Source organism: Cydia pomonella, chromosome 16, assembly GCF_033807575.1.
Source record: "Cydia pomonella isolate Wapato2018A chromosome 16, ilCydPomo1, whole genome shotgun sequence".
Classification (NCBI taxonomy): Eukaryota; Metazoa; Arthropoda; class Insecta; order Lepidoptera; family Tortricidae; genus Cydia; species Cydia pomonella.
In genome coordinates, this window is record NC_084718.1 from 9,526,238 (window position 1) to 9,542,317 (window position 16,080).

Consider the following 16,080-nt stretch of genomic DNA (forward strand, 5'->3'; position numbering starts at 1 on the left):
ACTGTTTTTTTTTTCTATTTTTGTGTAAAAATCTTAATGCGGTTCATAGAATACATCTACTTACCAAATTTGAACAGTATAGCTCTTATAGTTTCGGAAAAAAGTGGCTGTGACATAATCGGACAGACAGACGGACATGACGAATCTATAAGGGTTCCGTTTTTTGCCATTTGGCTACGGAACCCTAAAAATAGGTAAATAGGTACGTAATTGAAACCCTGAATAGAGTAGAATTGAACATTTATTTGTATAGCACAGGTGATACTAAGGGTCTTACTTAATATATAGAAATAGAAACTGCGTTTTGCCTATGGGCGTACAATTTTTTTCCTTAACTAACTTAAAACTAATTATGTAACTGAATAGGTATTCTCATATATATTTATTTTTTTATCACCGCTTCCTTAAAGTTATCCTGTGCCCCGATACGGGAATGAGTAAGATCTCAATTTTCAAAGTACCACATGGTTTAGCTAAAATTTCATACGTTCGAAGGATGCTTGCAAGCAGACTCTTCATGGCAAGCATTCCGAAATAGCGGCCTGAAAATAAAGTAAAATAATTAAAATATATTGGGTAACTCCACGAGACTGTAACGTCAGTTACCAATTCTTTCGTGTGTTCTTACATTAATTAAGCAAATTACTAAATACTTAAATTTGCTTAATTACTGTAAGAACACGAAAGAATTGGTAACTGACGTTACAGTCTCGTGGAATTATCCTATTTATCATTCTATCTATGTAAGATTTTTGGGACACGCCAGCTTAATTGAAAGTATTACGAACAAAGGTCGATTAAAGTATTAAAAAAAAACTTTCTGGTTGACGTAACTGGTGTCCGAAGAGCTGGCGGCTCGCACAACGTGCGATACGCGATACAACGAGGAAATGCCGCCAGCATACAATATGGTCAGGTACAATGCACTACTGTGTATATCCGTTATGTATACTGTTATTGCAAATAAAATTAGTTGATTTAATAATAAACTTTAATGTAGGTATATTTCCTTCCTCACCAATGCAATTTCTGCCTCCATAGCTGAAAGGAATGAAGGCGCAGGGATGGCGGTCGACTGAGTTTTCCGGCAAGAAACGGTCCGGGCGAAAGTCGTCGGCGTCGGGGCCCCAGAGCCTCTTGGAGCGGTGCAGCACGAACGGCACTATGGCGCAGCCTACGCCGGCGGGCAGTGTGCAGGTCGCTGAAAATGATTAAGTATAAGGTAAGTTAATTTTAAAATGTCTAAACTAGAGTTAGACCAATATTCATTAATTTAATTAATTTTTAATTTTAAAATGTTTAAACTAGAGTTCGACCAGCGATATTGATAGCCCACTATGCAAGTATTATCTAAACGTCATAATTTCATAGAAATTTTACATTTAAAATTCAAATTTCAATTTTGCAATCTTTTGCTTTCTCAGGTCAGGTTTATTCTATATTAGCAATAGCGGTTAAACAACATCTTTGCCCCCTTGTAAAACAAATAAATATTGCAAAGTTTTTAGACAATCATTTGCTGTGTCAATATCTATTAATTAACTCCAGCAATATATACGCTGCTATAGCTGACAGAGTAAATTTTAAGACAATTGACACAGCTCATCATTTACGAGTAGGTATATAGTCGTAGGTAATACATACACAATTTTAATTCAGCCTGTGTTTGTCTTGCGATTACTGGAACTACCGTATAAAGTCGCATTGTCTCTTTTATGACCCGTTCCAAGTATTCCATTTTGTTTAAATCCTCCTTATTAGGGATCCTTTTAGAGTCGCCGAATATTTGTTTTAACCTGAAATAAAAACAATGATGCAATATAATAGACCCTATACTCAATGCACCTATAAAACAATAATCCATTATATATCCTACTAAATACCTACTGAAAAGAACCTAAGTACATGAATATAGTTACAGTCAAGTTTAAAAGTATGGGTGCACACAAGATGTTCAAAATTAAGAGCTATGTGACATATTTTTGAATAAGTGCCGTGGACCCATTTTTTGACACTTAACCTATTTCTTCTAACCATAATAATATGGCCTCCTTCAACGGCTTCAACCGCGGGCACATTAGAAATTGTTATTCTAAATCCTATTAAGTAGGTACCTAATTAGAGTTAGCAAAAGGAGGAGCGAGATATTTTGTAAGTTATTTGCTGATTGCGTCGACAATCAACGATCAATTGGTAATATAATAGATATGTATTTTCATATCTTTTACACAAACATACAGAGGCAAAAGACGAACGTTTCTTGCGCGAGAAAATAGCTTGTCGTTTTCCGGTCGCTCGTGGAACAGGAGCCTTAGTGATTATACTATTATCACCTAGTTGAACCTTTTTTAGGGTTCCGTAGTCAACTAGGAACCCTTATAGTTTCGCCATGTCCGTCTGTCTGTCTGTCTGTCTGTCTGTCTGTCCGAGGCTTTGCTCCGTGGTCGTTAGTGCTAGAAAGCTGAAATTCGGCATGGATATATAAATCAATAAAGCCGACAAAGTCGTACAATAAAATCTAAAAATTTAATTTTTTTTGACGGTACCTCCCCTACACGTAAAGTGGGGAAGATTTTTTTTTTTGCTTCAACCCTACAGTGTGGGGTATCGTTGGAAAGGTCTTTAAAAACTAATAGGGGTCTTCAACAAACATTTTTTGATAAAGTGAATATATTCGGAGATAATCGCTCCGAAAGAAAAAAAAATGTGTCCCCCCTCTAACTTTTGAACCATAGGTCCAAAAAATATGAAAAAAATTGTGGAAGTAGAGCTTAAGAAAGACATTAAATGAAAACTATAGCGGACATGATCAGTTTAGCTGTTTTTGAGTTATCGCAAAAAGTTTCCCCTTCATAGTAAAAAGACTTACTTTAATTAGGTATTGATTATGCAAATTTGCCTATTTGTTTAACTCGCGTGAAAGGTACCGTTTCATCCCTTGGTTAACAATTTACTATACTTTAAGCTCCAGTTTAGCTTATTGTGACGGAAGAGTAACTACGGAACCCTACACTGAGCGTGGCCCGACATGCTCTTGGCCGATTTTTAATATTTATTTATGGCGTTATTCTTAGACGCATTACATGTCATTTTGACTTTTGTTAAAAAAAACTATTTCAATGTCTTATCCAACCTCGACATTGGCAGAATCATCAACACCTTGATGAAGCCATAACACAAAAAATTTATTGAAGAGAAGCAGTACAATGATCCCTACACTATGCTATGTATTTGTAAGAAAGAGATAAAACATAATTTAACTAATTCAGACTCGTAAAGTTTTATGAATAAGGGGTTACATTTATTGTTGTTAACTATCATTTCCATTAAAAAACATAATTGAGTAATTTTCTCACTCTTTATATACTTTATCCTGCTCTCCCATATGGCTGCCAAGCAGAACGAGCGCGTAGGCCACTACCAGCGAGGTGGTGTCATTTCCAGCTATAGTTATGGAGTCAATGTGCTCTCGTAGCTGTTCGTCGCTGAATGGAGAGTCACGGGTCAGCAGCATGTCTAATATGTCACGTCGTCTGCCAACTGCAAGTTAAGGAATCAATCATTATACAGTCAACAGGACAATAATCTTAGTCGGTGAGATATCCAAAATGATCTAGGTACTCGTATGTACTCGTCTTGACCTATAAAGTTGTTTTCAGTTCTCCTTCGGCCCGCTTAGCTGTTTACTTATTTCTGTTACTCGACCTAATAATAGGTGAGAAGCTTTCTCTATAAGTATAGCCAATATCGATAATGTGGTGAGCGCTGTTTGTCTCACTCAATGATATAGGGATACCTAGTTTTATTTCTGCGTCAATTTTTCAACAGATCGGTTTAGCAAAAAAAAAAACGAATAAAACAGAAGCAGAAAGAAATAGATCAGACAGAACCTTAAGTTAACGACAGAACGTAAACATTCCGATTTGAATTTCATCTCGTCTGCAATTAGCCATGAACCAAATGAATAATATTCATATACCTACCACTCATACCTTACTTAAATCCACCTTCAAAAAACGAAAAAATCAAAAATCATCATTCATCAAAAATGGATCTGCCAATTATGTTTTCATTTCTCATGCTCAGAAAGTGGGTCGTTGTTTTTCTAAAAAGTGTGCAGAAAATGATACGTTTCTGCTCTAGTGCATTGTACTTTCTAAGTACGTTTTTAGGGTTCCGTGCCAAAAAGGTACAAAAGGAACCCTTATGGTGCGACTCCGTCCGTCCGTCTGTCACATTGCTAAATATCTCGAGAAGTACTTAAGCTATCGATTTGAAATTTGGAATAGTAATGAACAACGCTAACCCAGACATATTGGAAGTGTATTTATTTTATTTATATTAATTATGGAAAATTCTAATTATAAATAGGGGGCAAAATTTCAAAGTCTGTTACTAGGTCAAGTGGGGTATTATTTGAAGGAGCTCAAATTGAACATTCCAAAACATTTTTTTATAGTGAAAAAATTTACTTATGAAGGAAAATGTGAAAAAAAGACCCCCCCCCCCCCCCCTATCTCCGAAGTTTACGAATGAAAAATTATGAATTTTTTACATTGTAATAACATTTTCATAAAGATAACAGGAAAAATAAAATCATCCCTCTATCTTGATAACTTTTTTTTAAATAACAAAAAACATTTTATGATTTAATTTGCAATTTAATCCCATTTGCGGGTGTTTATTATAGTTGATATTCCTTTGATTACAGATTACACTAAAGACACTTCCTTTCAAATAAAACAAAAATGATTGAAATTGGTTCACATGATAAATAATTATCCCTGAAAAACCAACATACATACAGATCGCGCAAATTAGTTAGCCAATTGCCCATATTAACATGAGAAAATTGAAAGTTTGTACGGAACCCTTGGGTGCGCGAGATAAACGAACTCGCACTTGACCGGTTTTTTTTCTCTTTTTATTAGATAAGCAATTAACATTTTACTCTTAATTGGATTTGTTGTACAGTTTAGAAAACGATATTTTTCTTAATAAATTGTTAATTGAAAGTACCCTCACTTAGTCATGTTTTTAAATATACATCTATTCTAATTTCCTCCTATTCAAAACTACCTCACCACAAATGAGTGCCTTTAATCCCTTTGTTAACAATCTACTATTACCTTCATATCCTGTGGGACTCGCACAAATTTTTTCCTTCAAAAGCTTTTTCTTTCTAATTACCTGAAACAAACATGGAATTCAGAAAACTCTAATTTTACAGATTACATGTGTTTGAAAATCAATGAATGTTACCATGGGCCATGCTATCAAAAGTTTATAGCAGTCTAAGTAAATCAAAGGATCCAGCAGTAACAATGCTCGTTTCCTCTCTCTGCATGCCCCACATACTGTGCGTAGTATGGCATAAGCATGGAATATGAGAGAGCTTATTTTACAGCTCATTTTTTGCAGCAGCCCTATGCTGATGTACAATGAATTGCATTAAATAGTAGTAAGTGTTCTTATGAGTCACGAATAAACTGCCTGCCTGCCTGCCTGTAAGTTGCACCCAGCGTTATTGCCGTGACTTTCCTAGTTTAATTATTAATTTCCTTCATTGGGAGATGATATTCGTACCTAAGAGAGTAGGCAGGGATTGGAGGAGGAGAGCTAGAGATCGAGCTCAGTCGCATGCCATGGACCTAAAGCAGTTGACATCGGCTGATAAACAAGATTCTAATACGAAAGGCGGACATAAATAATAAATTACTTCATCAGTAAACTGGTGAGTCAGCTGGATGTTTTCCTTTTGCACGCTGGCGTACGGCGTCAGATTGAAGATAGCATCGAGTTGCAGCCACGCCTTGAACAGGCGCATGTTGATGATGGACATGACCGCGTTGCGCGCGCTCACGTACTTGTTCTCTGGTTTACGTTGGAGATCCATTCGCTCCCCCATTGCGGTTTCTGAAAAAAGTTAGTTGACGTTGTTTAAAATCAGTTTTTAAATCATAATCATTTAGGCTTATCTATATATATAAATGCACGTGTCCTGACTAACTCATCAACGCAGAGCCGAAACTACAAATGCTAGAAAGTTGAAATTTACACACTAGGTTGCATTTATAAAGTGTACAAGAGCTAAGAAGCGATTTTGTGAAATTCAACCCCTAAGGGGATTAAAAAGGGGATGAAATTTTGTATGGGGTTCAAGTTTTATTTTAAGCTAGGAACTTGATACTTTGTAAAAAGGTAATTTATTTAAAAAGAAGGTTACTTATTTCAGCCTTTTTGAAAATTCATCCCCTAAAGTGATGAAAAAGAGGTTGAAAGATTGTATGGGGATCAAATATTTTTTTGAATGCGGGATATGAAACTTTGTACGTAGGCATATTACTAAAACACAAGAAACGTAATTTGAGAATTTTTAGAAATTCATCTTCTAAAGAGGTTAAAACAGGGGTTTGTAATTTTCCTTCCAGGGCACTATGTCCAAAGGTCAAAACGTCCAAGAAGTCAATATGTCCAAGGGTCAAAACGTCCAAGGAGTCAATATATTCAAGGAGTCAACACATCCAAAGGTCATAACGTCCAAGGAGTCAATATACCCAAGGTGTCAAAATGTCCAAGGGTCAAAACGTCCAAGGAGTTAATAGGTCCAAGGGTCAAAACATCCAAGGAGTCAATTTGTCCAAGGTGTCAAAATGTCCAAGGGTCAAAACGCCCAAGGAGTCAACAGGTCCAAGGGTCAAAACATCCAAGGAGTCAATATGTCCAAGGTGTCAAAATGTCCAAGGGTCAAAACATCCAAGGAGTCAAAACTTCTTAGGAGTCAACATGTCCAAGGAGTCAATTTGCCCAAGGTGTCAATATTTCTAAAGTAAATTTATTATGTTACCTAATATTAATACACTAATAAATAATAAATAAATAGTTTATTTATTAATACACACTAGGTCGACTCCACTACTATACTTTTTGTACTTTGTTCCTTCTTTAACTTTTCGAGTCTATCAAATAAAAAACCGGCCAAGTGCGCGTCGGACTCGCGCACGAAGGGTTCCGTACCATTATCTATAAAAACGGCAAAAAAATTACGTTTGTTGTATGGGAGGCCCCTTAAATATTTATTTTATTGTTTTTTAGTATTTTTGTTGTTATAGCGGCAACAGAAATACATCATCTGCGAAAATTTCAACTGCCTATCACGGCTCATGAGATACAGCCTGGTGACAGACGGACGGACGGACAGCGGAGTCTTAGTAATAGGGTCCCGTTTACCCTTTGGGTGCGGAACCATAAAAAGGTATAAAAAGAAATAAATATTATTGTTTTCAAAATAACGTAAACTCCAGCTATTCCGTGGGTTAACCCACGAAGGTGGACATATTGATTCCGTGGACATTTTGACCTTTTGACATTTTGGCACTTGGATATATTTACTAATTGGACTTGTTGACACCTTGGATATATTGATATTGACTCTTTAGACATTGTGACTCCTTAGACATATTGATTACTTGGGCGTTTTGACCATTGGACATTGTGATTCCTTGTACATATTGATTACTTGGACGTTTTGCCCCTTGGACATCTTGATTCCTTGGACATATTGACTCTTTGGACATATTGGCACTTGGATATATTGACTCTCTGGACATTTTGACACTTGGGCATATTGACTTTTTGGACGGTTTAACTCCTTGGGCAAATTTACTCTTTGGACGGTTTGACCTTTGTACGTGTTGACTCCTTGCACATATTGACTCCTTGGACGTTTTGACTCTTGGACATATTGACTCCTTGGACGTTTTGACCTTTGGACATAGTGCCCTGGAAGGTTTTTTTCCTTTTTTTTCACTACCTTGGCGGCCGAAATCAGTTTTCTTCTATTTTAATAAAATACCTTTTTACAAAGTTTTAAGTTCCTAGCACAAAATAAAACTTGAACCCCATACAAACCTTCATCCCCTTTTTAACCCCCCTTAGGGGTTGAATTTTCAAAAACGTTGAAATTATTTTTATTTGTAATGCCGATTAGGCCTTTATAAGAAGTTTCAAAGCCAATGCTTTGAATTACCAATGTAATGGATTAAAAAAAAACCTTCCAGGGCACTATGTCCAAAGGTCAAAACGTCCAAGGAGTCAATATTATATCCAAGGGTCAAAACGTCCAAGGAGTCAATATGTGCAAGGAGTCAACACGTACAAAGGTCAAACCGTCCAAAGAGTAAATTTGCCCAAGGAGTTAAAACGTCCAAAAAGTCAATATGCCCAAGTGTCAAAATGTCCAGAGAGTCAATATATCCAAGTGCCAATATGTCCAAAGAGTCAATATGTCCAAGGAATCAAGATGTCCAAGGGGCAAAACGTCCAAGTAATCAATATGTCCAAGGAATCACAATGTCCAATGGTCAAAACGCCCAAGTAATCAATATGTCTAAGGAGTCACAATGTCTAAAGAGTCAATATCAATATATCCAAGGTGTCAACAAGTCAAATTAGTAAATATATCCAAGTGCCAAAATGTCAAAAGGTCAAAATGTCCACGGAATCAATATGTCCACCTTCGTGGGTTAACCCACGGAATAGCTGGAGTTTACGTTATTTTGAAAACAATAATATTTATTTCTTTTTATACCTTTTTATGGTTCCGCACCCAAAGGGTAAACGGGATCCTATTACTAAGACTCCGCTGTCCGTCTGTCCGTCTGTCACCAGGCTGTATCTCATGAGCCGTGATAGACAGTTGAAATTTTCGCAGATGATGTATTTCTGTTGCCGCTATAACAACAAAAATACTAAAAAACAATAAAATAAATATTTAAGGGGCCTCCCATACACGTAATTTTTTTGCCGTTTTTATAGATAATGGTACGGAACCCTTCGTGCGCGAGTCCGACGCGCACTTGGCCGGTTTTTTATTTGATAGACTCGAAAAGTTAAAGAAGGAACAAAGTACAAAAAGTATAGTAGTGGAGTCGACATAGTGTGTATTAATAAATAAACTATTTATTTATTATTTATTAGTGTATTAATATTAGGTAACATAATAAATTTACTTTAGACATATTGACACCTTGGGCAAATTGACTCCTTGGACATGTTGACTCCTAAGAAGTTTTGACTCCTTGGATGTTTTGACCCTTGGACATTTTGACACCTTGGACATATTGACTCCTTGGATGTTTTGACCCTTGGACCTGTTGACTCCTTGGGCGTTTTGACCCTTGGACGTTTTGACACCTTGGACAAATTGACTCCTTGGATGTCTTGACCCTTGGACCTGTTAACTCCTTGGACGTTTTGACCCTTGGACATTTTGACACCTTGGGTATATTGACTCCTTGGACGTTATGACCTTTGGATGTGTTGACTCCTTGAACATATTGACTCCTTGGACGTTTTGACCCTTGGACATATTGACTCCTTGGACGTTTTGACCTTTGGACATAGTGCCCTGGAAGGGTGAAAAAGGGGTTGAAAGTTTTTATGGAGGCCAAACATTTTTTTGAGTGCGGGACTTGAAATTTTGTATATGGGCTAATTATTAGCATAAAACAAAAATCATTTCAGCGTTTATCTTCTTAAAAGGGTTAATCTCATGAATGCCATGAATTGGCATTCAACCGACGCAGGTCCGCTTCCACGACATCACACCAGTGGTACCTGGGGCGCCCGATCGGTCGACGGGGTTTTTTTCACTTAGGGGCTTGAAACTTCGTAGGTTGTGTCAAACAAATATCATGCGTTGTATAGTTATTAACGAGTGGTTTACAGTCCCTACTGCTACCTTTTGCTGCATAATGTTCTATGCTCATGTACCTATATAACCACCAACATACAAATCCACGCGTACGAAGTCGCGGGCAACAGCCAGTAATGTAATAAGGATACGATTAAAACTATAAGTGCTGTTTAAGTAGTAGTTCGCCTCTGTGACCTAGTGAACATCCCTGGGTTAAATGACCATACCTTTTATAAACTATGTAGGTATGTGCGTATGTACGAGTATGTGGGTATGTGCCCATCGGGTACCCACAAAAGCAGTCTTTTGATGGAGTATAATATTTTTGTGAAGCAATAATTTCTATTATCTGCCCGCATTCTGCGAGGATTCAAATATAAATAGGTACTCAATAAATCTGATAAAGCGATATGGTGTGTGCATAAGTCATGGTAAGCCGATGGACTCTACAACCAGTTACATATGATATATGACACATTACTGGAGGTGCATGCAACGGATTCAACCGATCGATTAATGTCGCAATGAAGAAAAAAAGGAAGAAAATACATTTATTTAACGCCACAACATACTACATACAGAAAACGACTTTCACTCAGCAACAATCCGTGGCTCATATTTTCAAAAGGAAGAAAACCAGGCTTAAGTGGCGTTATGTCCCATGCGCCAACGGATCCAACGATACACAGTAAAAACAAACAAACATACAAAATAAACGGTAAAAAAGGCATTGAAAAAATTAAACAAATAATTGGAGTGGTTATAGACCCCTAAGTTAAGAGATACTAACCAAACACAATGTCCAATGAGCAGCAAGTGACGTACTTGAACACGTCGAACTCGGGCCCATCCACGTTCTCCTGCAACCTCTGGACCAGGACCTCGCTGTGTTTCCCAAACACCTCTGTATAGCTCTCCACCACTCGGTTGTGGAACATGGGCAGAAGGAGACGTCTGTGAATTTTCCAGAGATCCACTGAAATGAAAATATTGGAATGTTTGAGTCACACGGAATTTTTGACGAAAAACAATGTTTATATGTAATAAAAGTGTAAATATAGTAATAAAAAAATTGGCCAAGAGCATGACCCGACATGCTCAGTTGCTCAGTGTAGGGTTTCATAGTTACCATTCTGTCAGAACAGGCCAAACGGGGTCTATTATTTAGTAAGTTTATATTAATGAGTAAGTATCATGTACATTACAAGTATAAGGGAGTACCTTCGCTTTGTACTTAGAAGAGAACATTTTTGCTATAACTCAAAAACCGCTAGAACGATCATTTTCGCTACAGTTTTCATTTATCTGCTAATGTATCTGCTAAGCTTTTATTTTAAGTTTTTTTTTTCATATTTTTTGGACCCATGGTTCAAAAGTTAGAGGGGAGGACACATTTTTTTTTTCTTTCGGAGCGATTAATTCCTATAATATTAACATTTTCAAAAAATATTGTATATTCATTTTAAAAGACCTATCCAACTATTGGGTCTAAGAAAAAAAAACACAAAATATAATTTTGTATGGGAGGTACCCTAACAATTTTTTTTTCTAAGTTTTATTTTACCGTTCTGTTGTCATGCATGACTTATGTATTCGTGCCAAATTGCAGCGTTATAGGACTAATGAACACGGAGCAAAGCCGAGGACGGACGGACAGACGGACATGGCGAAACTATAAGGGTTTTTAGGTGACTACGAAACCCTAAAAAGCTTGTAAAAATATTATTATTATTACTTATAGGATCACTCGTGTGTCCGTCTGTCCTTGTTCATTCGCCTGTCCCAGTCAATTTTCTCTGAAACTACTGGATTGATTGAGTTGAAAATTGATACGACATACGTCTCATACGGAACGGACATGTACTCGTAACGTAAATAAGAAAAGGATGAAGTCAACATTTAAAATATTTTTTTTATAATTTTAAAATTGAACTTACAACCAAAGGCAAATATGGAAAAAGAAATTGCAAAATATGTTATAAACAAAAGGTATCGAGGTAAAAACATCATTTTTTTTATAATTTACAAATAAATAGTTATGAAGATACGAACAAAGGCAAAAATTGTGTGATCTACGTAACCTTGGTAACGCGAGTCCGCCTCCCAATTAGCCGGTTAAGATTCCTCTTTGCGGTCAAAAACCGAAGAGGTAAGAATAATCGAGTACGATTGTTTGGAAAAATGACCGCTACACTTGCTTCTTAACACATTCAGCACTCATCAGTCTAATCACGACACGTCATTTTGTCTCTACGAAGTATTTCCGCAAAACCTACATATCGGGAAAGCCATATTATCGGCTACGACGTAGCGCTACGACCGTACCTCAGCGGTGAATGTCTTAGGGCGATATTATTTGATACGTAAGTACCTGGAGCCACAAAGAGTCCGTTCCCCAGCCAAGTTCGAAGAAACTTGTAAGATGCATCCTTTTGTAAACACTTCTCTAACACTGTTTGTATATCCTCCGGATTCATGATTACTGAAAATTAAATATATTTGCATAGTCAGTTTGTAAACTACATTCACAGTCATATGACAGTCATATGGTTTGATTGTTATGAAAAATAACTGAAGGAAGGTGGAATTCAAAAAAACCTTAAAATTACAACTTTGGTTTCTGTGTCTTTTCCATAGAAACAATAAAGGGTTTAAAAAAAAACCCACCCGTTACGGAAATATGAAGTATACCAAATCACATATAATTAGTGGTATAACCGTCTGCTACTACTACTACTACTACTAATAGGATATAACGGTATTTTTGCGGTTCTTGAATTATATAGATTTTTTGTTCCTGCACCTACATCTCAACCCGACTCTTTTTTTGCCAAATCGACCCAAATTCAAAAGTTACCATTACAATGCTGGGAAAAATCTATTTCAATAAAAAAAGGAAAATAACAACTTTGGTTTCTATGTCAATGAGAGTCGAATTTACACAGCCCACAGCGCCTCTACGAGGAATGACAATTTAGAACCAGAAATTTTGTTTTTCATGTAGGTCTGCCGTGCCGCCTGTTTCCTAATCTATACACATGGCACACGACGGCGTGTCAAGCCATGTTCAAAAGAAGAGAACTGGCGACGCAGCGGTCGTGTATTATATTATATAGCAACATGCTGAGATGAGGCCATTTCGTGGCACTTTATACTTCCTTTGTATTTGTTTGTGTTTACGAATAAAAATTATTCTATTCTATAACACCACTCCACTTCATAACCCAAAAAAAACTATTAACATCAACATATGAAATTTGATTCATTATTAAGATAGTCAAATATCCATTTGTATATAGAAATAAAACGCTTTACTTCGGCGTACCTATATATTATATATCGATATCATTTAGGTAGAGTCGATAAATGTGACCTCGGCCGGAAAACGTCCCACTTTGACGCTTGCCATAAGGACGCCTTGTGAGGTTATGCGTATAAAGATACAAGCAAATCCTTATGGCAAGTAACAAAGTGGGACGTTTTTCCGGCCACAGTCACAAATGTGAAGTCAATATGTCAATTAAAAAATGCCTCTAAAATTCTGGCCTCTGCTGGCCACTTGAAAATACCATTTAGTTGTGTAATGGAACAGTTTAGGGCCTACGCTAGCTGGCGCGGGTGCACGGAGCGGACGAGCGGGTTAACGAAAAATAGTATGAGCAACTTTAACTGAAGCGGACGCGTGCGGCGGATTTCACCTACAAATAGCACCCGCGTGCGTGCGCACGCGGCGGGCGTCCGCGTCAGCTAGCGTAGGCCCTTAAGTATTTTATCTACACACATTATCATAACCCTTCTATGATGCCTTAAAAATTCGTAAATAATGGCCAACATTAATAAACTGTTTTGGTACAAGACATTTTTTACATGTGAGAATGTTGTAATTGTTTCATTACTATATCAAAATCGATTTGGTAATGACATTCAAATTTCGAACATCTCTGAAAAAAAAAAACAATTCAATTCGACCTCTATTCTAATATCAGTCGAGATGCTTTTTTGTTCGACATGAAATGTAAATTGCATACAATTTTGACAACTCTCGCATGTTAGTTTATATATAGGAAAAAGGCCCCCGACTTTAGTTTGTCTGAATTAAAAAAAAATACGAATGCGGGATATGCGCGAAAAAAAGTTTTCAATACCGCCATTTGAGGTACAGTTTATCTCTTAATTAGTTTTAAATATAAATTGAGTTTGTTTTGTTGTTTTTAAAGTAAATATATAATGAGCGATAAAGATATTTCGGCAACGCCGCCACATATTCGCAAGTTCCGTCATAAGAGCAACGATACCCAAATGTTGGCTGTAATTTGGGTTAGTGAATATATCATAGAAAGTTCATAATATGTGTGGAGATAAAATAGTGTATGTAACTCTACATAATTAGGCATTAAAACACAAGTCTGGGTTTAAGAAACGAACTAAGTGAGTTTTTTAAAAGGACCAAACGAGCATTTCATTAATATGTAGCAGTCACATAAACTACTATAATTATATTTAAGTGGTAATCGCCTCCAAAATTCTAGTCTACCTACAGTCAGACCAAGCTAAGTTGGCAGCGATTTTGATAGCCCAGCCTGTGCAAGTATTAAGTAAACGTCATAATTTCGTATATGCTTGACGTTTAGAATAAAAGTTGAACTGTCTGGGCACTGATTTACCATAAATTCATCCACCAACTTGTTCATTACACAATTGAAGTACTTACTACCTACATATTTACTACCAAACGTTCCTAATGGGCCGATTTTTAATTCATTTTGGGCGGGATAAATACATAATCACAACTTGTTCGAAAAAAATATATGTAAATAATTTTCAGTTGCGTTACAAATATACCATCTTTTTTCGTAACTCAGTGGAAGATTTTGTAGGACATAAAATTGCACTTATATTGTACAGAATAGGGAACTATCTATCCACCAAATTTTATCAAACTGTAACAAAAAATCGCCAGGACAATTAAAATCAGCCCCAATAATAGTTAAATATATGTCGAGTCCTCAAAAGTATTAAAATATACCAATTAAGTTCGCTATTTAAATAGGCATGTGTTTTTCTTAATACGTACCGGCGTATATTGTAGGCCCAATCCATACATGACCTAATCCTCCGGATACTTCTATTTTATTAGCGAGTGTTTCTATATTATTTAATATTCCTGTAAATATTTTAAGACATTGAATAGAGATAGTGGAGTAATTCAAGTGAAAAGAATGGCTTTGGCTATGTCTCATAATGTTATTAATAATAATCGTCAAGCCTTTATACGTTCCACCGTTGGGCACAAGCTTCTCCTCGATCACAAAAGAGATTGAGATAGTGGGTTGGGGATTTCACATACACCATTTTTCGCCCATATATGCAGGTCTCCTTAAGATGTTTTCCTTCACCGAAGAGCCAGTGGTAAATATCAAATGAAATTCCGTACATTAATTCCGAAAAGCTCATTGGTACCTAAATGGGCATTTCTATTTAAAGTAGTACCAAAATCACTCAGAATCACAAGTTTTATCTATTTTTACTCAGTAAAAAAAGTATCCCAAAAAAGTTTTGATCCCTTTAGTTAAGATTTTCAATACAACCTTCTATGTCAGTAACAAAACGTAAAACGGTCAAAAAAACTTGTATGAAAATATGGAGACAAATGATTTAATATTTTGATATATTTCTCGTATTAAGATCGAAAGATATCTATTTTCATTTCATAATAATGGTGTTCGATCTTACTCTCTGGCCCGCCAATAAACCAGTGCGTATGACCAAGCAGTGGGAGCTGACCCACCGAAGGCAGTCTCCGGGACAACTCGTACAAATGCCCCCGCGTGCTTCTGAAATACGCATAATAACTAACACCTAACACAAACACTATTAGCAATATCAACATTGTCCTGAACGTAAATGGAAATCTAAACAACAACTTTTACGAGCTTCCCTTTACAGAGATTTCTTGTACTGACAGGTGATGCGAGGTGGCAGGGAGTTTTATGTTTTTCATAGTTTATTGTAATTTACGATAAGTATTCTGAATGACCGGCCCACTACAAGAGACAAGTAAATAATAAAATCAGTTTACCTTTATATTAAGTTGAGAACGCAAATAACTAAGAAGTAGGTATTATTGTGTAAAGTGTATGACGCTTCGACTGAACTGTTTATATTGATTTCATATGTACTTTCTGCTAATATTATAATGCATTATTGTTACCGAGTTTAGTAAACTTTTCTATTAAAATATATTTTAGCTAGTTTAGCAAATTAGCTAGTTTTACTATTTCCTCGTCTGTGCTGCTGCTTGAAAATGTACGAAGGTAGGTACATTATTACGGTAGACAAATTAAGTAGTTATTTGTTTTACAAGGGGACAAAGTAGTTGTTTA

General features: G+C 36.4%; 1 protein-coding gene across 2 annotated transcripts; it reads right to left on the reverse strand.

Moving 5' to 3' along the window:
• Positions 1 to 223: 223 nt before the first annotated feature.
• Positions 224 to 15,677, reverse strand: LOC133526110 (cytochrome P450 4C1-like). Of its 2 annotated transcripts, XM_061862584.1 has the most exons (11): positions 15,431 to 15,677; positions 14,772 to 14,861; positions 12,069 to 12,179; positions 10,488 to 10,673; positions 5,720 to 5,916; positions 5,139 to 5,190; positions 5,085 to 5,108; positions 3,357 to 3,540; positions 1,645 to 1,796; positions 1,019 to 1,201; positions 224 to 542 (listed from the first exon to the last, which is right to left on the reverse strand). In XM_061862584.1, exons 1-11 carry the CDS (start codon positions 15,585 to 15,587, stop codon positions 394 to 396), a joined length of 1,485 nt encoding a protein of 494 aa, XP_061718568.1. In that variant the 5' UTR covers positions 15,588 to 15,677; the 3' UTR covers positions 224 to 393. The 2 variants fall into 2 exon arrangements, with proteins under 2 accessions (XP_061718568.1, XP_061718569.1); XM_061862585.1 differs by lacking the exon at positions 5,085 to 5,108 and having other exon boundaries at positions 5,130 to 5,190.
• Positions 15,678 to 16,080: the final 403 nt, after the last annotated feature.

Coding starts and splice junctions, on each gene's coding strand:
- LOC133526110 (XM_061862584.1), bottom strand. CDS start 15,587: ATGTTGATATTGCTAATAGTGTTTGTGTTAGGTGTTAGTTATTATGCG. Junction 12,180..14,771: donor TGGGCCTACAATATACGCCG/GTACGTATTAAG, acceptor TTTAATTTTCAG/TAATCATGAATCCGGAGGAT. Junction 3,541..5,084: donor ATTAAAGGCACTCATTTGTG/GTGAGGTAGTTT, acceptor CTTAACTTGCAG/TTGGCAGACGACGTGACATA.